The sequence below is a fragment of the Cyprinodon tularosa genome, unplaced genomic scaffold (genome assembly GCF_016077235.1).
Source record: "Cyprinodon tularosa strain WSP-4 unplaced genomic scaffold, ASM1607723v1 ctg157, whole genome shotgun sequence".
NCBI classification, from domain to species: domain Eukaryota; kingdom Metazoa; phylum Chordata; class Actinopteri; order Cyprinodontiformes; family Cyprinodontidae; genus Cyprinodon; species Cyprinodon tularosa.
Window position 1 is genome coordinate 108,432 of NW_024038405.1, and position 27,301 is coordinate 135,732.

The 27,301-nt window shown below is 35.7% G+C and overlaps 1 protein-coding gene across 8 annotated transcripts in view; it reads left to right on the forward strand.

Moving 5' to 3' along the window:
* Positions 1 to 27,301, forward strand: part of LOC119780193 (neurexin-1a) — a 215,687-nt gene that overhangs the window by 31,324 nt on the left and 157,062 nt on the right. For 7 of the 8 annotated variants that reach the window (XM_038280125.1, XM_038280112.1, XM_038280113.1 and 4 more), the window contains 7 exons: positions 3,177 to 3,380; positions 6,432 to 6,458; positions 15,568 to 15,690; positions 16,823 to 17,204; positions 21,233 to 21,423; positions 22,332 to 22,505; positions 25,916 to 26,035. In XM_038280125.1, coding sequence (XP_038136053.1) covers positions 3,177 to 3,380; positions 6,432 to 6,458; positions 15,568 to 15,690; positions 16,823 to 17,204; positions 21,233 to 21,423; positions 22,332 to 22,505; positions 25,916 to 26,035 — 1,221 coding nt within the window. The remainder of the gene's footprint in view (positions 1 to 3,176; positions 3,381 to 6,431; positions 6,459 to 15,567; positions 15,691 to 16,822; positions 17,205 to 21,232; positions 21,424 to 22,331; positions 22,506 to 25,915; positions 26,036 to 27,301) is intronic. The other variant, XM_038280116.1, reaches the window with a different exon arrangement.

Sequence of the window (27,301 nt, forward strand, 5' to 3'; positions counted from 1 at the left end):
GTACCAAAGCCAATTATTGCTGTTTATTGTTTTTTTTGTGTAGATTTATTTTCCAAACCCTGCAGCAGTTCTTTTACCTGCACATTTTGAATCAGGCTGAGCCCAGTGCCCTGTTGCTCAGGGACACTGGAATTTTGACATGTAGCTGACATCTATCTTTTCTCATAGAGTCAGCTCTCCTTGGAGGACAATAGAAGACAACTGGGTTCCTGTTTGTGATTACCTGAACCTCCCTTGTTAGCCATCCCGCCTTCTCTAAGAAAGCTCCCACTCCAGCTACTCCTTCATCAGAAAATCTGAAAATTGTCCCACATTGTGCTTTATGGGATAGAAAATAAACACTTGGTTTAGTCTGCTGCACTCCGTTTTCCCTGCGGTAGCTTTCAGTTCGAGTTGGCACAGGCAGAAGCTGCTGCTCCTGTCCCCTCAATTTATTTTTATATTGAACATGGGAATGGCATTAAAAATGACTGGGCCTGCACAATTGGATTTTTGACAGGTGCTCACTTTGCATTAGGTGATATTCCCTCACAGGTCTTTCCTCATATTTTTATATCTTTATGCAGTAGCATTCTCATTAAATGTATTGTAGAAAATCTATTAAATTAATCTTAGTGGAGGAAACATGTTGATAAAGTTCCATAGTTAATGCAGCAGGGATTAATGATGTCACTGTTATGTATTTGAGTAGAACGATTTCCCTATTTGTATGTTTAGAAAACAGAAATATTTTCATCTCGAACATTAAAGATGTTTCTTTTCGTAGTAATATGAACCCATTCATCAAATTTAATGATGTTTGTTGCATGCAGCTGGAAATTAAGTTAAGCAGTAATGACAAGCTGCAGAGCCAATTTAGGGTATAGATGAGCTCATTTTCTGCATAATCAAGATATTTGATTATTCCACACTCTATTTGACTTTCCCTGCTTGTTTACAGTTTAATGAGAGCACTTTAGCAATTATGAGGTGGTAAATAAGATCATTTTGATTTGTTCTGCTGGTTGTCATTGTTTACCAGTACTGTCATAGATAGATGTTTAGTGCTTTCTTTAATCCAAAAAGCAACTGATATCTCCATTCATTACATTAGGAATATGGCTGATATTTTATTTTTTCCATGTATAAATTCTCATATCAGTTCTTTTACAGTTTTCATTTCACATCGTGCAACATTTTCTGAACAGCTCTTTGCTTTAGCTGCCTGGCAGGAAGCAGACGGTTTAGCAATGGGTACTTGTTTGTCAAATGACCTATCATATGCAGCATGCCCCAGGAGGGCATGGAGAAATTGGATTTGGGTGAGGAATGTGACAGAGTCATCCCAAGGGATGATGTGACACCATGGCTCTGTGTGATGAGAAAGTGGTCATGAGGTTGGTGTGAATGCACTAGTACCCTATTGCCCCCGTTGCTCTCTATAGCTCTCCATCTCCAGCTGCACCTTTCCTTTCCAAACACTCCTGCAGTAACAGCCTGCTTACTAGAACATAATTTATATAAATTAATGCAATTATATAAGAGTTTTACTGGCTTTTCAAAACAGGTTGTTAAAACATATCTAACATGAGCTCCCTAAGAAAATGTCTTAGCTTTGAGGAGAGGTTCTCTATAGATGTTATACCCCTAGTAGGCAAGCAGTGTTCTAGGCATCCTATAATAACTACAATCAATATTAATAAAGTTAATATGGTAAACAGCTGTGAATAAAAAGAATATCCTCCTGTAGAACATGACATGCTAAAGAAAGGTTCTGAACTTACAATTTTGAGCTCAAATTTAAACTTTTCACACAGGGAGAAGTCTATATAAAGGAATACATGAGGTTGCAGAAGGTATGGAAAGCCAAAAACACCATAAATACAATACTTTATTAAAAAGGGGGATATTTCTATGTATAAATATGAGAATTTCTTTGGGACGTTTCTGTGTCAAAATAATTAAATGTAATATAACCTAAATATATATAATTTTTATTTATGATGAGTAATCATTAAATACAAATATAACCTTACAGCCAATGATACTGACTTTATAAATCAGTATTATTTTAGCTATGAGGAAGTCAGTCACAATGACTTAGATCTGTAAAGTGATTTAGCACAGGAAGCCAAAAAGATTACACTTTTAGCACCACATTGCTTTGTAGACAGTACAATATTCTTATGTTTAAAAGCCACATTAGACCTCTGAAAGTGTACTGTATCTCTGACCAAATAGTGGTCAAATGAACTTGGTATCTTAATTTAGTATCAAATTTCAGTAGAGTTTGAAGGTAGAGCATCTTCTCTGTTGGTTGGCACTCTCCTGGTCCATATCCATGTAAAACATGCTTCTCTGTGGAGGGTGTCAATGTTTTATTGATGTTCACAGGCTTGGGGCTTGTTGATTTCTTGGTTGTTCTTGAATGTCCTTAACAACTTACTTTTGTCTAAAAAACTTTAATGTCAGACTGTAAAAAGTTGCATATTGGTGTTACATAATCTCAAATAGAGATCAAAATTGGTTTTGGAATGAAAAAAAGAAAAAGGCTAACCATGAGAGTCTGAAAATGCCCCCACCTCAGCCTTGACAAAAATGTGTAAACCAAGACCTAAAAAGCAAGTTTGTAAATTAACTTGCTATTTTGCTATTTCTAATAGTAAGATTTCTTGAGTATGTATCCATAATTTAGAAAACTTTTTTTTTGTTTATTTAACTTTGACCCTGTTTGGATGAAAAAAGAAACTGTATTGAATTTTAATAGTTTGTTAATTGTAAGTTGTTTGCTGTCTCATCATTCCACTGCATCTCTAATGGCCCACAATTTATAGGACATTCCTGGAGGGTGGATGTAAATGCTTTCAACACCACTGTACATGGGATCATCACTTATCAAAATAAGTCTCCAATTTTGCTGGTTGTGAAAACCTTTCATTGAATAAACACAGACAGCATCTGTCTTGGAATTAGATTCACATTCACTGCTGGGAGACTCCGGCTCTCCCTCTGCCTCTTAAACTCATCGATTCATCGTTCCTCTGAGACTGGATTGAAGGTCGCCTCACTAAACCTTGTCAACAAATACAACATCACTTTACACTGAACTGACAGCCGTGGTCATTGGTTTTCCATAAAATTGCTGCAGTCTATTTTACAGTTCACTCATCATGTTTTCTTTCTTCTTCCCTCTGCAGAGGCGACCATTCTCAGTTACGATGGCAGTAAGTTTATGAAAGTCCAGCTCCCAGTGGTTATGCACACAGAGGCTGAAGATGTGTCTCTTCGATTCCGCTCCCAACGGGCCTATGGCCTGCTGATAGCCACAACGTCCCAGGACTCTGCTGACACTCTGCGTCTTGAATTGGAAAGTGGACGGGTCCGTCTCACCGTCAATCTAGGTAACACCTCAGAGGCTCACAGTTGGCTGCAGCAAAGCAGATCCGTCTTGACAGCACTCAGATATGTGTTCCAAAGGGCCTATTTACGTTACATGTTTTGAATAGACAGAGAGACTGTGAAGACTTTCAAGGTCCAACGTCTGCAGCTCGAGGCTCACAGGCAGCTGAACACACTAAGACCTCTCATCATCAGGGAATGGTCACTACCCTCTTATTTAGATAAATCAGATTTCTCTCTTCTAACACAAACTAATGTGTTTCATTCTCACGCATGTAGGTTTTTGCTAAATATGGGGACCTTTTGGAAATAATGCCAGATCTATCTATCTATCTATCTATCTATCTATCTATCTATCTATCTATCTATCTATCTATCTATCTATCTATCTATCTATCTATCTATCTATCTATCTATCTATCTATCTATCTATCTATCTATCTATCTATCTATCTATCTATCTATCTATCTATCTATCTATCTATCTATCTATCTATCTATCTATCTATCTATCTATCTATCTATCTATCTATCTATCTATCTATCTATCTATCTATCTATCTATCTATCTATCTATCTATCTATCTATCTATCTATCTATCTATCTATCTATATTCAATAAAGAGAAAATAGTCTACTATAAAAAAAAAAAAAAAAAGTGTGTGCGCGCATGGAGTGTGTGTGTGTAGTCAACACCCCGGTACTGTCTTTGAAAAGTTGGGAGTGCTTTAAACACTGCAGTGCAACAGAAATGATAGCAATCTATTCCACCTTTTCACTGGATAAACAGAAATGGGCTTCCTAAGTGGCGCCATTTAGTTGTGCATGCAAAGTAGAAGAGCCTGTATTTGCTGTCAACTTCAAAAACAGCATGTGTCCAACTGCAGAAGGCAACAGCGCCACACACTGACAGGCCTGACAAGTTAGATCAGCACCACTGCAAAACGATGCCCTCGGATGAAAACAAAGGACTGTGTTGGTTTGTGTTCTTTCAAATTCTTTTTGACAAATCTAAAAGCTTTCAGAGTTTATTTCCGATCCACCAGCCCTTGATGGCTGTCTTCCTTGTCCCTCTTGAAAAAAGAAGTAGAGCATTCCCTGAAAGAGTAGGCTTGTGTTGTTCTCTGGCTGTTTGCGACCACTTTTCTGCTGTGGTTGACAACACATGACAAGCAGGGCCAAATGGGAAGGGAGGGTTGGGGGCTTGATTTGGATCACCTTTCTCAGAGCACAGGCTCAGCTTTAACAAATAGAGAAGGAAAGAAAGATTTACACGGTTTTGGTAGCTTTTCATCAGTAACAAATTTGTTACAGCAACACAAACCAAAACAAATTTAGTAGAATTATAGTAATCACTTGTTTTGGACAAAAAGATTACTTAATAATACATGCCCTTTGCACTGAGAGTATATTTTTACACATCTAATTATCAAATTTCAAATATATATAGACAGATAACTGCAGCTGGACACCGTGAAATGCTTTTCTTAAGTATTAAATCATGTTATTTTTATCTCAGATATCTGTGGATACAAACAATTTCTAAGCCAGACTATTTTTAATTAAACTATTTGTACCTATTTTGGTCCTGTCAGCTGTATACATTAGTTGTTTATCTTTACACTAAAGATTCACGATATATGATTAAAAATTTTCACATTGAATTTAGTTAGATTTGAAGGACACAATGAACTTAAAACAGTGACAATTATTTTATTACAATGTGCAAAATGGCTTTTTAAGTTTTATTGTGTAAATCATAGTTAAAATGTCCTGAAAGCGACAATTATTTAGTATATAACATATAAAATATCCTTTGTGTTACTTGCTTCTAGCTTCATGCTTCTAGCACCATCATTGCTAGAAAGTATAATAGTGATGGCATGTTACTATTTAGGAGAAACCAATGTCAATGAATCACAAACTATAGTGGAATTTTCTATAACTGTTTGACTGCACAAATCTTCCTAAAGATATGTGTTGGCAATGTTGTTAGGGTCATTAGCTCTAAAATCTGTTCTATTATTTCCTTTGAACATGCTGCCAAAATGTCGAAATCCTATATGTCCGATGACAGCTAAAAGCTCACAGACAGAAGTTTTAAAATACTGTATGTATTTTAAATACTGTATATTTTGAGTCCTGATATTTACTAATCCAACTCAACTTCCATCATTGTAAATGCTTGTACAAAAATGCCTTACAAACATTAGTAGTCCAGCATAGGCACTGTACGCTGAATAACATATATATATATACCGTGTATATATATATATATATATATATTTATTTATTTATTTATTTATTTATTTTTTTGGGATATGAACTAAAAGATGTAGGCCAGACTAAATTAAATCTGAATCAGTACCTGTACATTAAAAATGCATGGAAGAACAACATTTTAGCAAATTGGTAACCGAGCATTCCTCTGTGGCTGTATCCTATGCATTTATAAGACAAAATCAAGTTCTGAATAATAAACTCATGCTTTGATATTGACACATTACAAAACACTAATCAGTGCAAAGTTGCATGTTTGGTGAAATTTCAACAAAGATATAAAGAAAAAATATGACACCTACTTAAAGTTATGACCAATCAAGTGTCCTAACAATACTGTATGTACATGAGCTAGACTATGTTTATAAAAACGTATGTTTTTTTTTTCTAACCTTATACTGGTACATGAAAGAAGCCTTGGGAGAATAATGACGATACCTTCCAGTTGGCCTTGTGTGACCCTGACCATAATCTGATGCTCTCACAATGTTATTGTCATTTTAAAAAAATCCTTTAGATTAGTAAAATATCTTAAGCTCTGTCTAATACATTCAGTACTTGACTTTTGCAATAACATTAAAAAAAGAGTGCTGTTCTTGCACTCCAACACAGCAGCAGTTTTACCATCTTGAGGCTGAAACATGTGAGAGCACCAGAGAATGGACAGTGTCCGTGTGTTTGTCCCCAGAGGGGTGGAGTGCATGCTTTGATGATGTCTGCAGCTGTAACGTTGAAAGATGAATTTATCTCTCATCTATTCTTTCCCCATCTAGATTGTATCAGGAATAACTGTACCACCAGTAAGTCAATGTTCACCTTTCTTCATATTTTGCTTCTCCTTCTGTGACATTATATGTTAGCTGTTGCCTTAAGATGTTTTATTAGGTTTTTTTTCCTTTACTTGCAAATGCAAAATATTATCACTTGAATATAATCTGGGAGATTTTATTTGTTATTATGAATGTATCATATTTATACCCCACACATAGAGAAGCCAACTCTTTGAAAAAATGTCTTTGCAATGTTTTGTATGTAAATAGAAGGGTAGAGGAAATTAAGTTAGGCTAGAATTAATGAGAAACAGGAATATGGCAGTCAGCTGATGTTCTATACATCAAGCTGTGTCTAATTATATAACCTTTTCATTTATAAACTGAGAAAGGAATAAAAAGCCTGCTAGGGAAGCGTAGGTATTTTAGACATGGATGATTTCCTTGTCCCTTTTTTTGTTTCTTCTTCAGCATTTCACGCTGCCTGTAAATTGATGAGGCCATTCAAAGCACAGAGGAAATACAGAGTGTGATTTTATTATTGCCATTAACCTGCCTCACAGAGCAGAGAAAAAGAGATGAAGAGGGAGGTGGAGGATGTGTCTGTGTGTGTGTCTCTGTGTGTGTGCTCAAACAAAGAGGCCATATTGCAATATTTTGGGAGGTAAATATCCCTGACATTTATTATTCAAAACTGCTGATGAATTAATAATTCCACCACTCGAGTCACAGTACAAGAACTGTTTTTCTGGTTAATGACTCTCAGGTGAGAGATCCTCCAGTTGAAAACATGTAGTTAAAGCACTGCAATAATGTAACACACTGTGCCACATAATAAATACAATGATAAATTATTATGTAATAAAACCCAAGTTGGAACTGTTTGTGTAAGTGTTAAAGCACCAGAAGGTCATTGCATGATCAGAAGAGAAGACTTAAACAACAGAATGATTCCAAATACAATCACATGATTTGACCTCTAGACATGCACCTTTAAATGCAAAAATACCATTTTCCATGCATCCCCAGCCCCTCATGGTGTTTGTCTGCAGAGAAAAAAGCTATAACTTTCTCACTCTACTTCCTTAAAAGGTCATCCTCAGTTTAGAGGATAGATTCATGTCATTAACTTTTCGATCTCATATTGTTAGCATTCTAATCACTACATTATTCTCCTTTTAAAAGGTTCACATTATATTCTGAGTGGGTCTAAACAATATCAGCTATAAGGATGCATCAGTATGAATATTTTGCATCATATTTAATCTGCTTTACGGCCGCATGAAGGCTCACTTGGCAACACTATTGCTTTGCAGTAAAAAGTTCCGGAGGTTTTTATCCATTGAAATTGCATGGTCTGATATTGAAGCATATGTGCTTTCCGGTTTCTACGGCAGCCCCCAGTCAGTGATTTAACTTTAAACCTACCTACAATTTTAAGCCCCAAATTGTTAATATTTAAATTAGACTTACCACTCTGTTTGCTGTACACTTATACTATGAATAGTCGTGCACCTGTTAAGATCTGTTGCTCATAAAAGATATGTGTAAAGAGAACAATTCATCTTTTAGTGGATTTTATATTTTATGAAAAATAGAGTATATGCAGCTGACTAATTTCTGTCTGCACTTTTCTGTCTGTTTCTTAGAGCTTACTTTATTAGATTGTTGATAAAACATTTTTACACAATTTATTAATGTGCTAGTTTTGATCAATTATGTTGCAGGAAGTTACAGAAAGCAACAAACACTTACATTGTTGGTTTTCCACTGAAAATGGTAAATGGCCTGTACTCAGTCATTCACCCATTCATGCACACACTCACACACTGATGGTGGCAAGCCACTGCTGCCCTAGGGCTCATTGAAAGAAGAGAAAATTATAATAATAATAATAATAATAATAATAATAATAATAATAATAATAATAATAATAATAATAATGTGTTATATTATTTAATCCGCTTGGAGGTTAAATATTAAAAGTCAAAAGACCTACATATAAGCATAATGTTGTTATTCTACAGTTAATCAGCTCATCCTTCTACTGACACCAAAAAAAAATTATTGACAATATCAGTTAAACAGAAAAAAGAGACAATTCTTAAAACTGCAAAGATCTGACTGAATGGTTAAGTTAACAGCTTTTTATGGAGTGAAAATAAAAGCATTGTCAAAAACCTTTGGTTTACAGTGGCTAAGTCATAAGATGTGTTCATGTTAAAAAGTCTTTACTTATTCTTATCTTTCTTGTGTTTAAAAGAAATCCTCACTTTACTTTCACAACATTTAAATTGTGCCTAACTGTTTTCTCTTCAGGTGTTTACCAATTAGGTACAACTAACTGCCACTAAGATGGTAATTATTGAGCCTGCATGGTAATAATTGTATTCCCTTGATGCAAAGTAATTGATGGTAAATAAAAACCTCGATATTTTAGTAATTTGTTTTGATAAGAGCAATGTTCAATTTTAATTAACAAGCCATTGTATAGAAAAAGGGAAACCTTATATTCAGATAAATCAAGAACACAGAAACAGTAAACCTTCCTTTAATAGTTTCTGACCTGATTGTGTCGTAGAAAAATGCTTAATTGAAGGTCTTGGAAAGAACTGTGTTAGACCAGAGAATTTCCACTCATGAAGAATTAGCTTTTAACATTTTTCTAGGTAGTTATTTTTGTCCTCTTTTTTTTCAATGTTAATTAATGTCTCTTGTCAGGCATTGCGGCTCTGGTCAGCTTCCTGGATGAGAAATTTTAACACCAACTCAAAGAACACATCACTGTCAATTAGAGATCTAGGGTCCCTGGGGCAGCCCAGAACTGTCTGAAGACAATACTGCCACTACAGCTTAAACACTGTTAACAAACACTAAGTGACAGCTAACTGGAAATATGACCTACAGTACCTTGTGACAGATTCATTGCTTTTATGTACAGCTAGACCAGCCATATTCTTTAACAGTAATGGCACAAGTCCCATGACTTAATGTGTATAGACATAGAAGTATCCTATTATAAACTTCCAAACGGAATAATAATTCAGAGTAATACTTTTTTCTTCTGGACCTTACACCTATGTGCCTGTTAGAAAGAGAAAATTATGGACTGATTGTAATGAAATTATAAATTTAGGAGGATTAACTTTGCGTTGTCATTTAAAATACACAAGTAATAAAAAATATCAACTATATTTCTAAAATAGGAACCCTATCATCCTTTCATTTATGGATTTATGGATTCTAATATGCATTTTGAAAAAGGTTTCCAGGTATTCATGATAAGAGGAAATAACCTCCGCGTTTTTGTTCTCTGGTATTGCCAAAAAAGAATAGATCTCAAAACGTAGCTTTAAACAAAGCTTTATGAGATAAAGAGACTATATTTCTTTATTTAGGTTTAAATGACAAAATTATGTTTGGACAGAGCAAATAGTCTTGAAAAGTCACAAAAAGTGTTTGTTTGTTCAAATTTAATCAATGTTTAAAAATATTCCTGCACACTTGAAAACATTACAGTTTGTGTGCAAAAAAGTAGATTTAAACAGTATGTCATAGTAAACTGGGTTTATATAAAAAAGATACAAATAAGTATTTATGTGGTTAATAAGAGGTAATATAATTTAAAGCTACAGTTTGTAATGATTACAGGGATATACAGTCAGAAATGTAATATATTATACATAACTATGTTATTTATCATCATCTACGAGCTCAGCCTCTTAACCTTAATATTTGCGTTGCCTTAGAATTCATTATTTATAATTACATAGGAGCGGGTCTCGCAGCCATGGAGGCAGACATCTTTGCGCTACGGCAGCGCAGAGCCAACAAACTAGCGATTGCAAGATCGCCCATTACGCTTGAAAGTAACTACGGCAAGTTGAGAGAGATGAACTGAGACGGTACTGAACAATAGATACTAAATACTACTATAGATACTAATAAATACTATCTGTAAAATTATCTATGTAAACAAACCTAATCACTTGAGAAGGTAGGTGATGCGGACATCGTGGAAGACATTTTGTCCCATAACGCTCGCCGTACTGTTGGGGGGGAGAAGCAGTGGGGGGGGGAGATGTTCATGTTGATGCGGTCTGCAGTCTGGACGTTAGATGTTGCTGAAAATTACACACTGTAGCTTTAATGATATAAAAGTTTTTTTGAAATTTAAAATAGAAGTGGTACCAGATGCTGGTTATTAAAGTTCAGGGGAGATAAGAAATTTCTATGAGCGTTATTTCTGTTTTAAAAGTTTACTGTTGCATCTACTGTGCAGTATGATTTAAAGAGATTGCTTTAAAGTCATGCAATAAAACAAACTGTTTAGTTGTTTTAAAGCAACTCAGTGGAAAAGGCTAGTGGTAATACATTTGCAGAGCAGACAAATTGAAGTCAAACAGAATATACTTTCATTTGAATTTCACAAATAATCTTATATGCATAAAAAAAAAATAGACTATAGGGCAGAGAGCAGCACTTAATATTCCCAAGAAATCTGTTTATAATTTACATTTTGATGATGATTTTTAATTACAAATAAGGTTGAATAAAAATGCTGTTAAAAAGTGAAATACAATATACCTCAGCCACTGGCATACTTAAACATTTTTTAGATGTTTTTTTTTTCTTTTAATAATCATACTGACTACAGTAACTGCTTGCCTTACCCTGCGTACTAAGAACTGGACTGTCATGCCAAATGCTGCACAACCTACAGACTTCAATAGAATTATTAGTATCTAAGCAGCATTTAGGAACTGATTTAAACAAGCTGGTCAGCTCAAACGTCAGCTTAAGTTTTCTGTATTAAAAGTAACTGAGCACACTGACCTTATGCTTGCCACATCATTTTCTTTTGTGTTAGTAAAGGTCCCGAGAAAGGCTGTTCCACAGTATCTGACCTGGGTTCAAACCAGAACTGATTATGTGGAAATCTTACTTTCTAATGCTGCGCTTTCATTTCTGCCATCATGGACATGCCATCAGGAAGGAAGTTAGCTGCTGCTATTGATCCTTGCAGAAAAACCTGCCTAAAAATCCTTTTATATTGTTTCTTAATGATAGTGCTATTACAAAAACAGAACCAAGTGTCTCTTAACTTAAGAAAACCAAAAAGATAAATATTGTGTTAAAAATGCTAACGGTAAAATGACACACAGCAAGGAATAAAATATAGTTTTATAAATGCTATGGAGATATCATAGATTGCTGCTCTTATGAAACCGATAACAATAAAAACAGAATCAGACAATTTTACACAAGTGATTACTTAAGGAATTTTCTTAGAAGTTAGATAACACTAATACACATATATAAAAAATATAGATCTGTTGGTCTAGGTTTCTTACATAACTGTATGTTTTTCCTTACAGCTTTTTACCAGAATAGTTTTACATTCAAAATCAAGTGAACCACAATTTCTTGGTATCATGCAAAATCCTAAACAAACATTTATAAAAATACCTATCTGCAAGTAAAACATTGCAAAAGCTAAAGTGGACACATTTGTGCTGCAATCTTGCTTTGTATGGAATTTCAACCTGGAGAGACTAACCTAGAGAAAAGCTGCAATTAGAAAAGTTTTATTGACATATATGAAATGAGTTCTTTGGTGTTCGGGCCCCAGCAGAAGACTTTGATTAGTCTTCCCCCCTGGGCCCGGAAACTGGTAGTGGAAGAAGATTGAGGATGAAGGAGACCGAGAATAGCTTGGGAGTGAGGGAGGAGATGGGGCAGAGGTGGGTGAAAGTTTGCAGGCATGCAGCAGGGAAGCTAGGCCAGAAGCTAAATGAGTGGATTCTTAAAATGTGATTGACTTCAGAGAATGCGTGATCCCGACATTGACTGGCTAAAGCTTGACGTATGATAGCAGGTGCTCAAGAGGAGGCTGATAAGTCTTTCAGATTGAATTTTCAATTAAAATGTATTTATTGGTTGAACTCTTATATGGTTTCTTTATACTGAGACCAAGACAATTGAGTAAATTTTTAGTAATTGCACTGTTCTAAATATGTCACATTTTGAAAATGATTTCCAAAACAGTTTTAGCTAAAGACATTTAAATTCTTGTAGAGATACATTTTAAAGTCAGTATCAGCTAAAGTACTCTGCACCCCTTACAGTGTTGCAGTTTATACATTTCTGCAGAATTTTAGAAGGTAATATTAACTCACTGATTAGCTGGCCCCTGGCTGGGTTAGCTATTGCATACAGCACACAGTCCGGATGCAAACTCTTAGCCAATGATAATTGATAAAACCTGATCATAGTAACGGTTAAATAAACTCAGTTTATGTAACACATTATGTATATCGTAAAACATATTAATAATCAAAAATGACATTGAGTGTCGCTCACAATGGAAGTTTCTTCCTGTTAAAAGGGAGTTTTTCCTCTCCACTGTCACTACAAGCATGCTTGGTGTGAGGTATTGCCTTCAAGTCAATTATTTCATGCAATCAACTGGTTTTCCTTAGATAGAAAACATTGAATCAATTTGACTGTATTTGGTTGTATCTGTAAAGTGCCTTGAGATTACATGTGTTGTGAATTGGCGCTATATAAATAAACAGAATTGAATTACATTAGACTATAAACTAAAGTAAATCTACATTTTTGTATTTAAACTCATTTGTACCAGTGGATCTGCACCTTATTTAGTCTATAAATTTGGTCCATAACTGACTTTTAACATCCCATTAAAAAAAAGAACACTAAAATTCTAATACAAAGAATAATTTAAAAATATATTTTGTGCTGAAAATTTTTTTTTTCCTAAACATATAAACATGTCTAGCAACAATTCTTGTCTAATTTTGTGCTCCTACACCACCTGGGAAAACAGAATCATAATGCTAAAATAATTGCTTCCTTGTGGGTACTTAACTGTACGGCTTATTCTAGAACTGAACTGAACTGTTTTAGCACAGTGTCTTATATTGGTCAAAAAGTCCTACATTGCCAAAGGCATCGCTGTTAGTTTCCATCACATGGATTTCTAACTGCTGACTTTCTGTCATGTAAGTGCCCAAGAGTGCATTGTTACAGGTAAGAGCAAGGTGTCGGGGTCATTCCCATGGAGAGAGTTTTGCCAACTCTGGAAATCTCTTTGGCATTGAGCAACTTAAATATCAATATGATCATATTATATATGGGAAGCATGTTGCTATGCTAACTAATTTACTCAGCTTCTTCTTTCATAATTGGAAAGTTTCAAAATCATCTGTCTGCACGGATGAAAATTAATCGTTCTTGCTAAACCAAACGTATAAAGTTGCCCCTAACAGAAGGCAATCCAAGCTATTTCTTATTTCCTTAGAAAAAATGTATAACTTTGGGGCATTTTTGGAGACATTTGAAAGCTTTAAACTTCCAATCGAAAATTTTTCAATCAATCATTAGTTGTGAAAAAAAATAGAATAAAAATAAAAGGGATATATTTCACCTTTCCACGCAGTTGCATATCTGTGCAATCTATTTATAAATATGATCATGCATTGCAGGTTTGGTGTCCAAAAATGTTCTCATACCATTATTGCAACCCCTTACTGAAATGTTTTGCTCCTCTATTAATACAATTATACTGAAATATTCCATAACCAAAGCCAACTAGGTTAAAAAATACTCTGTAAATTATCATATAACACTCTTTGCTGCAGTGAATTTTGTGCAAATGATTGCCCTCTTTATCTTCTTCCTCTTTCCCTCCTTGGAGAGCAACAAGGACATGAATGATAGAAGGCAAAGATCAAGCATGCTTTCAAGTTCAGCCCCATCCCATTATTTCATATCTCTCCTTCTTAATCCCTCACCAGTCGCCTGGTTTCAACCCTGCCCCAGTGTTTAGTGCTTACAAAGCAGTACTGCGCCTCTGATACTTATGGTGTCCTGGTACTGTGGTGCCCTCAAATTTGCATACACATTGCACTGAAGCTTTGGAGATTGCAGAGAGGCAGAAAATAAATACCCCAAAAATGGGTTCAGGTGCATGAGCCTGGACACACCTGTGAAATACTTCTGACAGTGTAAAATAGATCCAGATCCTGGGCAATTAAAATGCTATCGCTGTGGTATAACCTCATTGACCTGTTTGTTATGTCTGTCCAGCAGGAGAACATCAGTGCAATATAGTGGTTAAAAACTTCACCGTGAACAACACTTAATAAAAATAATGGCATGTTTGGCCTTAGATATCCCAGTTTTAATTTGTTTTCTGTTTTTTTATGAATTAAACATTCCACTTTTTTATTATTGAGGTAAGATGCCACCGATTTAAAACATGACCTCTGATCTTTATTTGCAATTCTAAATATTTTTTGGCCTATTAGCTGTCTGACACCTCCATCTCTCCCTAGTTGCAAAGCTGCTTTTATGCAATTTTAGTGTTGCATTTGGTATTCAGATAGATACAAAAATGACACATTTATTACTGCCAACTAAATGCTATACTTCTTTAATAATTTTAAACAGAGAGAATTTTCACTTTTATAAAAAAAAAAATCACATTCTGTATTTCTTTTCTTTTTTCCAATTTTCTTGCTATAAGTGATTTTATGGATATTCTTTAGGTTTTCTGTTTTTCTGCATTGCTTTTGTTTTACCTCCAAGCTTACTGCAGCTGATCAAAATGATTATTTTTCTCACTACATGAAGGTTAAAGAAAGGCAATAGCTGTTGTTGGTTGACAAGATGGAGAGTTATTCTTGTTTGTAAGGCACTTTGTGTAAATGTATAACTCTGGAAGGTATTTGCTGCCACCAAGTGGAGCATAAAGACAGAATCAAAACCAATTGGATTCTTGTTTAAATTAAAGACAGAAGGGCAGAGAAAGACAATGCCAGGGTTGTTTTTAACAACAATACTGAATAATGATACTGTAATTTAAAGAAAACTGTGCTTACTAGTACTTTAGAAATTATGTCTAATGATGCTGCAAATGTAGTTTAGAGTGATGTCGTTAATGGACCATTTACTATGTTTACTTCCTGTCTCTAACTGTTTCCGTCATTCTCTCTGGCGTTCTTTCTGTCTCCTATCTAAACGATTGTTTTCCTTGTATTACCATTTAACCTTTCTCTTGCATGTGTGTTAGAGTGCATGGGTGTTTTTAACCCATTTTTGGACTGTCCCACAGGCAAAGGTCCAGAGACTATTTTTGCGGGTCAGAACCTGAACGATAATGAGTGGCATACCGTACGTGTGTTCAGGAGAGGCAAGAGTTTGAAACTGACTGTAGATGAACTACCGCCTGTGGAAGGTACTTCTAATCCTTTATTTTAGTCTTCTCTATTTACTTTTACAGCTCTCAGGGTCTACCTATAGTAAACCCATGCAACAGAAAAAACAACAACTGCAGAGTAATTTACTCAAGGATTTGGTTGGTTTGTTTGGTCTTCTGTTTCTAGGTCAGTACTGTGCCTTGCTAAAGTATTCATATAAAGTGAAAGGAAAATCATATATGGTTTTAAATAAAAGAAATAGAATTTAGGGTGTATTTCTATTAACCCTTCCTTCACTATGACGCCTATAGATCCGATGGAAATAATCAATATAAATCTGGCTTTGTGTAAATTCACTATACTAGAGCTACCTTTCATTTAAAAATGAAAGCATAAAGAACAGCATAAAGCCTAACAAAACGTGGTCCACTAATCCATTGAGTAACCAAGAGGTTAAACCTGATGAAGTTGCTTAGATTCCCCTCATTGGTGGGAGAATCGCTTCCCAATATAGATTAGGTTTGGCATGTTCAAGTATGACCTGAATAAAAATTTGCATGATACAACCCATGGTTGAAAGAACAACATAAAAAGTGGTGTTAGCATTTTGCACAAGCCATATAGGAAATACAACAAATGATCTTGACAAATTGGTTTGAAGCTGAATTTTGTGCCCTACATACAAAAGGCCAAATTAATGCTACAGATCATCCTGAACACACAATTCCTACTGTGAAACATAGTGGTGGCAGTATCATGAATCACAAAATTACTCAACTTGAAAGAGTAATTATTATAGTATTATATATATATATATATATATATATATATATATATATATATATATATATATATATATATATATATATATATATATATATAAGCTGTGAATAATTCTAGAAGCTATTGCTTATGTCCTGGGGTTGATTTTCGTAACGTAAATATAAATATTTCTACATTAAAGAAATTGTATTCGGACCTTCTTCGGAAAAAAAAAACATTAATCCAAAATTAAAGGCATACACACCTGTTTTCTAATGTCACAAGTTGTGTTAACATCACATAATCACTTTGATGAAATTTTTGGAGCCTTAAGTTCACAGCTCTTCCCCTTAAATTTGATTTACACCCCAATAATATTTTCTTTTCTTCCTTCCCTTTAAATTGAAGGTCAAATGGCAGGTGACCACACCCAGCTGGAATTTCATAACATTGAGACCGGCATCGTGACAGAGAAGCGCTTCATGTCCTTGGTGCCATCTAACTTCATTGGCCACCTTCAAAGCCTCTCCTTCAATGGCATGGCTTACATTGACCTGTGCAAAAATGGTGACATTGATTATTGTGAACTCAATGCCATGATTGGCTTCAAGAACATTATTGCTGATCCGGTCACCTTCAAGTCACGTTCCAGCTATGTGACTCTCACCACTCTGCAGGCCTACTACTCGATGCACCTTTTCTTTCAGTTTAAAACCACATCTCCTGATGGTCTCATCCTCTACAACAGTGGCGATGGAAATGATTTCATAGTGGTGGAACTGGTCAAAGGGTAGGTGGATCCATCCCTCTCATTAAATATTGATAAAGCACCAAGTGCCTTTATTGGAAGTTTTTTAGGTTGATGGCAGTGTTCAGAACATCATTGCTGAGGTTCTGTTAAAATTCTGTTAAAATCAGATTTTACGTTGGGCTAGATAATTCTCTAGACATCCTCAGTATATATCCAGATATGTTGATCAAAAGCATCAAGTAGTGCATGTGGATGGTATTTCCTAAACCTTTAAAATATCACGTTTGCATTATTTAAACAAAGCTTTCGATTATTTACACAGGAAGTTGAGGGAGGAGGGAGTGTGTATCTACTATTATTTTCCTTTGTGAAATCTGGTCTTAGAGTGAAACATGTTTAGTGTTTAACACGAAAAACAAATTGCAGAGAGCAATAAAACACTTAAACTCCTATATGTTTGCTTTTAGAATTGCTATTCTTTTACATTACATTATTTCTCTGGTCACAGTTTTTTATTTTTAGGCAGCAGTGCATTGTCCAACTCACCCTCGATTTCCAATGGAAGTAATTATAAGCTCATGTTGAAATAGTCAGCAACTCCAAACAAAGGTTCATTATGTTGTTTTGAATAATATTTTTGAAAAAATTCCTTTTTTTGTCTTGGCTTCACCTTCCTTTTCTTATTAAAATCATCATACATATTCAATTCAGTCATTTAAAAAATACTTGAATAAGGGAAATTAAATATTGCAGCTACTCATAGGGTTTTTGTTTTGTTTGTTCTTGTCAGTTTTTTTTATCCAGTTGTTGAAGGTGTTGATAGCTGCAGGCAGGATCTTCTGTAGGGTCTGTCTTGCACTGGATCTGGAGAAGGCTCTGACTGAAAACACTTTTTGTCGTTTAAAAATCTTCTGAAGAGGATGCCCACTGTTGTCCATAATCTTATTCACTTTATGAAGAATTCTTTGTGAAATAATCTGCAGAGAGTCTAGAGAAGTTCCTAGAACAGAGCTGGCCTTCTTTATTAGCTTATTGAGCTTTTTGAAGACATTAGCCCTAATACTGTTACCCCAACAGATGATGGCAGAAGAGATCACACTCTCCGCAACAGACTTATAGAAGATATGCCACATTTTGTTGCAAACGTTGAAGCACCTAAACTCCTTTACAAATTACAGTCTGCTCTGCCTTACTTGTAGATGGTTCACAGTTGCCTCTCAATATGTTGTCCAGCTGAACACAGAGGTATTTCTACTCCTCCATCACCTCAACATCTTCTCCCATAATGTGAACAGGATTCAACTTGTTCCTTTCAACTTGTTCCTTTCTTCTGAAATCTAAAATAATCTCACTTTTTTTGGTTGACATTCAGCACCAGAGGACTCTTTCCACACTATGCCACAAAGCAGTTCACCAGCTCTCTGTACACAGCTTCTTGTCCATCTTTGACTGCATAGTAATCCGAGTATTTCTTCAGTCAGCAGGACTATGTCAGTCACTGGAAGTCAGAGATGTACAGAATAAAAAAGGACTGGTGAGAGAACCTTCCACTGTGGTGTTCCTTTGCTCCTTACAATACGATGATACTGCTGAGACCTCAGTCTAGCAAACTGTGTTCTTTTGTCAGGTAGATTTTGATCCAGGTGATGGTTAATGCCTCCACCTTCTGGATTATTTCACAAAGTAAGTTGTGTTAAATGCACTGGAGAAATCAAAGAACACAATCCTCACAGTGCTGTCTGCCTTTTCTAAGTGACAGGGAGTTAGCAGGTTCAATTCCAACTTCACAGCAACAAGCCAACTGTAGGGGGGTCCTTATAGCTGCCTGTTTGCTTGCTGGAGTCAACCAACAGAAGTTTTTCTACGACGTTCATGATGTGGGATGTCAGTGCAAGAGGTCTATAGTCATTGAGGACTGTTGGCTGCATGTTATTTAGCACTGGAACAAGGCAGGAGGTCTTCCACATCAGTGGAACTGTCGCTTGGGTCAGGCTATGGTTAAAGAGGTGCTGTAGAATCCCACAGAGCTGCTCTGCACATGCCTGTGAAACAGACAGAAAAATTATCATTTGGCTGACAACAAACTGATAGATACAGAAGAGTCAATGGCAGAAGAGGGCAGGATGTCTGTGTGACTGTGGGCAAGAGAGATGGATGCTGAGCCTGTTCCTGAACTAAACCTATTGAGGACTGTTTTCAGTTCATTCCATCCTTTTGCTTGAAGCCTGGGATCTTCTTCATCACTGACCACACATCTTTATATATTGTTTTGCTGGAGTTTGCTTTCCAGCTTCTTCCTGTATGCATCCTTGCTTTCTCTTATCTTGAGCTTAAGTTGCTTCTGTATACTCCTTATTAATTCCTGTCTCCCTTATTAAAGGCTTGCTTGTTCTTGTTGAGCAATTGCTCCAGATCACTTGTGATCAATGGCTCATTATTTTGTAGCAATTTCACTGCTCTGGTAAGGATGGTATTATCTACACACAAGTTTATGAAATTAATCACAAACTCAACGATTGCAGTGAAGTCCTCTCCATGTGGCGGACAATTTGCCCAGTCTGTAGCCTCAAAACAACCTGGCAGGTTTTTTTTTTTTTGCCTACTGTGACCATTTTCTTACAGATATTTTTAATATAGGTTATATGTTATAAAGTGTCTTATACTCTAAGCAGAAAAAAACAAGATGTGATATTATTTTTCAAGAGAAGGCCTTACCTAAGACATGCATTTAGAGAGGAGTCCTTGATATTTGTATAAAACAAGACCAAAGTTTTGTTTTCTCTGGTACTGCAGCTGATACACTGTTGGAATATTGGCAGTGTAGCAGAGAGTAAGGCATGATTAAAATTGCCAGTTACTGCCACAAATGCATTTGGCTGTTGTGTCGGGAGCCTTGTAACAATAGAGCTGGTGGTTACCTCACATGCACTGCCGGCAATGGCAGAAGGTGGACAATAAACGGTTATTAAAAAAAAACAACTGGCAACAGATCAATATCTTGGCAGCGCTGATGAATTTTCTGAGCAACATGTCCTAAATGACACCATTTGTTGCTCGCAAGCAATGCCAACCCACCTCCTTTGAGTTTTCCAGTTCTTCAAATCTCTGTCTGCTTGTATGGTCAGAAAGCCTGGCAGAGAGACGTTGGAGTCCGAGATATGATCCCGCAGCCACTTTTTAGTAAAAACACATACAGTAATGCTGCATTGTCAATATTCTTGCTGGGTTCTTGCTAGGGCTTGGAGTTATTCTAACTTGATGCCAATTAGCTGTTCCAGGGTGTAAAAAACCCAAATTGCTATGGTTAGTGGTTAATACATTCTAACAAGTATCCAGAAAGGAAAAATAGAAATATAGAAATATATAGGAAAAATCCAGAAATATAAAAATGTTTCTGATGTCTGAGGAACACTAATGTGAAAAAAAAAAAAAAATTCTTGAACTGTCTGCTTGTGCTGTGCGTTGAATCTTCATGAGGAATAGGAAATACATACCATTTAAGAGAGTCAGCTTCACAAAAGTGTGTCCATGCATTTGTATTAAATGTGCACAAAATGTAAGCTTTCTGTTAATTTGATTGCCAAGTACTGGAGCAAACTTTCAATATTAGGCTTTTAAGCCAGGATGCACTTCTGTAATATAATGCTTTCTTAGAATTAACAAAACACCAGCAACTACACACATAACATTTTTTGCTTCAGTTTTTAAGTTCCGTAGTACATTTCCACTTGACTTGTGGTGTACAACTTCAGAATACTTTAAAGCAGTAATGTTTTATATTTGCCAGAAATGGTAGCATATTATTCTGATTCCAAAGGTTAACTCAAATCCTTGATGGCTGGTGTCATGCACCTTTTCAATGTGCCTCTCTTCCAACACACATGACTCCAATATGAGCTCATTAGTAGAGCTCTATTGCTGCTGGTTAAGTACTTAAGCTATTTGATTATGGTGCTTAGGGTGGTGTTCTACATCAAAAAGAAGAAGGACACTGGCCCTCAAGAGTTTGAGACTCCTGTTTTGAAGTGTGCTCACGTTTGTTCATACTGTTTCATGCCTGTCTCTAGTTATCTTCACTATGTATCTGACCTGGGGAATGGAGCCCACCTCATCAAAGGAAACTCCAATAAACCTCTTAGTGACAACCAGTGGCACAATGTTATAATCTCCAGAGACACTAACAATCTACACACAGTCAAGATCGATACCAAGATTACTACGCAGACAACTTCAGGAGCCAAGAATCTGGACCTGAAGGGTAAGTGCACATTCAGAATTATTATACAGAAACCAGACACTTAATTAAGTGTCTCCCTATATTGTACATTTTAGAACATCCTTAGCTTCCATTAAAGAGTTGTCAGGTTTCAGGAAAAAAGTATTCAACATAAATAACATAAATAACAATGCAGTTAATAACAAATTATTAACTTAAAGCATTAGACATCGCGAAATGTAAAGTCTTGGTTAAGCTTAACTGTAGTTTTGCAATGGAGAAGAAATTATATTTGAATTACGTTCAACAACTTTTGTTTTGGGTGGCAGACAGCAAAGTGTAACTATTCAAACTGTTGCTTAAAATGTGTGTGGTATAATGTATGTAATAGATTTTTTTTATTATCATGGAGGAACCAGAGGTTTTAAGTAAGTAGTGGGTTTATGATTTACATTTATAACAGACAAAAAAAACACCCCTGGAATGGAAGAGGAAAATTTAGTCCATGTGTTTCTAAGAGAAATAATTCAGCAGGTTTTTTTTTTCTTTGTCTAACTATGTGGACATATTGCAGACAGTTCATAGAAGGCACCCTTTGTACTGAGCTAAACAGTCAAGGAAAATGTTTATTTGAAGTAATGGTCTATTACCTGCATGAAAGCAGGTATGATTGGAATTGAAATGTACTGTGTTCTACCTGAAGGAGTTTGGTTCCTCAGAAATTATGAATAGCACAAGACAAAGCAGTTGGCAAATATATGGCTTGGACTTTATATGACATTTAGTAATTACCTCATGATAATTTAAAACCTTACATAGGCAACAAAAGATTTTTTTGCTATTTGCTATTACTTAAAAAAAAGGAAAAAAAAAAACTTGATTGGGGGGGCTCAGCTTTCACTTTACATCCACTAGGTGTCAGCAGTGTCATATTTCTGACCTTTTTACAGGAAACCTTTACATAGGTGGGGTGGCTAAGGAGATGTATAAGGACCTGCCCAAACTAGTACATGCCAAGGAAGGTTTTCAGGGTTGCCTGGCATCTGTGGATCTGAACGGACGCCTCCCAGATTTGATGTCAGATGCTCTGGACTGTGTGGGACAGATAGAAAGAGGGTGTGAAGGTGAGCACTATCTAATCCCACAAAAAATAAAAAGTTACACAATGTTTCCCCTAGCCATGTCATCATAAAAAAATCCTCATGACATAACAAACAACACCAATTCTGAGGCATTGCCAAAAATATAGCCACACTAGTAACTTGTGGCATGTAATTTAACATCCATAAAGCATGTTAGTATTCTGTTTGACTGCATTAAGCGCCAACACTCTTCCACAGACGATCATTTCAGTTTCACTTGGCTTTAATCTAATTATTCTCTTCACCATATTTGTTGTGCCAATGTTGCTTCCCATTTCATCCCTATTCTATTTTACATGACACATGCTTGCTGGATCTGAGATATATGGCCTGAAGCGATCCTTTTGAATTATGGATGAACCCTTTGTTGCATGCATGAATATCATTTGCCCAGTCTAATGTGTGCACCATATCCAGAGACAATATTTGATTTTCTCTCTTCAGCTTCAGTCGGTTATTCTACTTTCTCCCACTCATTTACCGTTAAGTACATCTGATCTTTTTTCATGTTCCAGCATAACAAATGTAATCCCATTCAGTGCATGGGAAGGCCTGTCAAACTTGCCATTATCAATTGGTGCCAGACTAAACAGTAACTGAATTACAGACAAAAACATATTTATTCTATTTTGAAGGGTTGCTATTGGGTGTTTTGTTCCAAAATCTTTATGACAATTCAGACCTTGAAAATATGTGGGGGGAAAAATTAAATTAGTTTCTTTGAAGGCCTGCAGTTACTTAAAGGAATAGTACACCCAAAACATGATTAGCCTTCATTTTCTACTCACCCCCATGCTGAACAACACTCTGGAGTACTTTTTTGATATCTCAAATGCATCTGGAGATCTGGGAGGCTTCTTGCTGTCTGCTGACATTCAAATAATGGAGGTCTATGGTGCCCGAGGCAGAAAGGTCCATAAAAGTCCACAAAAAACGTGTCAATATTTCTCCATACTGCTCGTCCAATGTAATCCAAGTGTCCTGAGTGGGTAGCATCCAGAATTTACTCGAAACGAAGTCATTTAGAACGTTTTAGAGCCTAAACAGTAGTGTATAGGATTTCCTAATAGCGCCCCCATGCGCGCTCACGATTCTACGGAAGCCGGCAGACCAAACCAGCGCATTCAGCTCGGCAAAGAACTCATGCTCTTCCTCATCACTGAAGTCCTCAGACATTTTTCTTTCGTTGTTTCTTTCTTTGCACAGGTAAACAGCACATTTCTTCTTCTACGCTTGCATTATCGGCAGAGCAGACGCTGAATGCGCACTTTCTTCCGGTTTGGTCTGCCGGCTTCCGTAGAATCGTGAGCGCGCATGGGGGCGCTATTAGGAAATCCTATACACTACTGTTTAGAATCTAAAACGTTCTAAATGACTTCGTTTCGAGTAAATTCTGGATGCTACCCACTCAGGACACTTGGATTACATTGGACGAGCAGTATGGAGGAATATTGACACGTTTTTGTGGACTTTTATGGACCTTTCTGTCTCGGGCGCCATGGACCTCCATTATTTGAATGTCAGCAGACAGCAAGAAGCCTCCCAGATCTCCAGATGCATTTGAGATATCAAAAAAGTACTCCAGAGTGTTGTTCAGCATGGGGGTGAGTAGAAAATGAAGGCTAATCATGTTTTGGGTGTACTATTCCTTTAATTTGAGTTAGATAGAAGCTGCTCCTGTATTTTGACCTTTGTCATATCGAGACCTTAACTACGGTATATGAAGTAATGTTTAACCTGCTCTTTCTCCAGACAAATCATTTCCTTGTACATTCTGCCTAACAGCATATATTTCTGTCAGTCCCTCTGTGACATTTTCATGCTTCTTACTAACCGCTGCTATACTTTGACTTCTCATTTCCTATCATTCTGCCAACAAAAGTTGCATTGACGAAAGCTGACTTGCAAGGTAGAAAGCTTTGTCTAATAATGGAGTCTTATATTCCCCCTCTCCAAAATCATCTAAAATACGAGCCCACACCCCACCTTCCAACCCCCACATCTCACTTTAGTATCACCAGCCCCTACATTCTTTACCAACACAGTTTTCTCTATGTTTTCTAACAAGAGGACTGCCTTGTTCACCAATCCTCCACCAATCTCATCAGAATACAAGTACCATCTCCTTGTATAAAATCGTATGGGACTGGTGTTTTTAAATAGCAGTCAAGTGTTCTGAATAGTTCTGACTGAAGATTTTATTGCATTTAAAACAGTTTTTTTTTGTTTATTTTTTTGCATGCATGCATCTTACTACCCTGAACCAAGCGTTTTTATATTGCCTGGATTGCCTTTAAAATATTTAGCTTTAAAATGGCGAATTTATTTTTACAAAAATGTATCAATAGGATTTTAATTTATTTCAAAAGTAGTTTGTATTTTTAGTTTGAATAAAGATTACCTAGGAATTCATCATACATTTCCTACATTTCCTACTAAACTCATTTTTTTCTCTAATTTTATTTACTATCAGTAATCAAATTCCTCTTATAAATGCTTACTGCCTTCTTTCCTGTTTCTGCTTTTGAATTTGAAAGGTCACCATGGTTTCACATTATATTTAGCTCCCTCTGCAGATTCTCTATCAGATTCATTACAGGGCTCTGGCTGGCTCACTCAAAATTTCCAATGTTGCTTCTTGTCAGAAAAGGCATGTTTTTAAATATGAACGGTTATTTTAAACCTGTATGAATAAGTTTAAGCTAATTTGTTTACAGATTAACTCAAGTCTTACTGCTGAGGATTGTAGTATAGCTCTCCCAAAGTGGTATTTGGATTTCCGGTATAATAGGAAATCAATAGGGTATGGAAATATCTTAAGTTTTTTATAAATGTAGGAGATTCTGAAATAAGACAGAATTTACTATATAATTCATTTATAAATTATGTGTTCGTTGTAAATATAGAAAAATAATGAAAAATCTGAAAGAACATTTAGTACATATTTTTTTTTAATAAAAATTGAATCACTGTTCATTTTAAATGTTTTGTATTTTCACATCCATAGCTGTTGGTTTGTGATTTAGCTATTTAAATCACTAATGAGGGAATGAGTAGCCATTCCCCCCAAAAAAGAATAAAAGATTAAAAAATGCATGTATTTTTTGTTATCTTTTATACATATTCATATTTGTTTTTGTATTGTTACGGCATACATTGTTTTTAACCTGAATCTCATGTCAGATAATTGGTAATAGTGGTAGGTCTTAATTGTAACAATAGCAGTAATAGCCAAGATGTGACTGCACACCTCCATTTCTGTGCTTTTGTTCTGTGTTAACCTTTAACTCAAATACCATTTGTCTATGTTTGCTATTATTCTTTTTATTGTGAATCTTCTTATAGTGCACTACCTTTTATTTTTAATAGGTTTTATTCACTTTTTAATTCAGGCCCCAGTACCACGTGCCAAGAGGACTCCTGCGCCAACCAGGGTGTGTGTCTTCAGCAGTGGGAGGGCTTTAGCTGTGATTGCAGCATGACGACATTTGGAGGACCACTTTGTAATGACGGTAAGATCATCCTTTTTCATTATTTACTATGTTTATTCATATTATCTGTTATTGTTCATTTACTTTAATATATCAATTTTTGTGAACCCCTGACCTGCTGATAGTGAATTTAGGCAGTTTCCTTCAGAACCACAGCAGCATCTCAAGTTTTGTAGGATTAGCACTCATAAATAGGTAATTCAAATTCATTTTGTTTGAGCAAAGGAAGTTGTTTCACATTAGTTTTACTTTATCAAGAGCAATGATTAACATAAATGAGATGTTACAGAGAACTTTTCATTTATGTTAACCGTTCTTGATAAAGAAAAACATTTTTTTAAACAATCCATTGACCCTGAGGATAGCAAACTTTGTACCTAATAATTGTCTCTTTGTATAAAAAAAACATATGCAAACTTTGCTACACAAAGCTGATCTACTGCAGAACATAGGTTGATTTTCCAAACTCGCAAAGTGGCATATGTAACACCTGCAACGCAATTTATTAAACCTGAAACATAATGCAGTTACAGTTTTTGCTCTATATTATGTATGTTTGAAGGTCACATGAAAGTTTGCACTCAAATGTCTGCAGTGATAGATAAGGAGGCAGAAAGACAGAGGGAGTCTGTGCATTTGGACATTTTTGGATGGTCAAAAATAAAAACAGATAATGTAATCATGTAAGTAGCGAAACAGACCCCTGTGTGGGACTTAATGGATTTTGGTACCTCATTAAAAGAGTGAATTTCTGATCTGAAAACAAAAGGGGAACATTTCAGATTTTCCTACTTAAAAATTCCCATTCAAGTCCGGATTCAATCGCACAGCTCTTCTTGGAATTGTCGCAAGAAAAAAAGTTCAGACCAGATTTTGTGCCAAGAACAAGCAGCAGGAGCCCCAAAAGAAAGGTGAGAGAAGAAAATTAATTATTTCTGCTCTTGCAGCTTTGAAGGCAAGAAAAAAAAAATTCTCGCATCTTATGATGTATATAGCAGTCTTAAGATATGTGGTGGGGTGAACAGCTTTTCCAGCTTTTATGAATTTTATTGCAATTCATTATTTTCCTAATTTTAGATGTTTTACTGCTGTACATTACTGTGAGAAATATAAAGTGCACTACAAATAATAGTTGTTATTATAGCTATTTGTTTCTAATGTTATCAAATTCATGGCTTAAAATTTATGTCTTTTACTACCAGTAGTATGCACAAAGTCCTCATTTAAATTGAATTTTGAGTTTCCAATTTAAAAAATAAGCTAATTCTTCAGTGCATCTCAAATAAT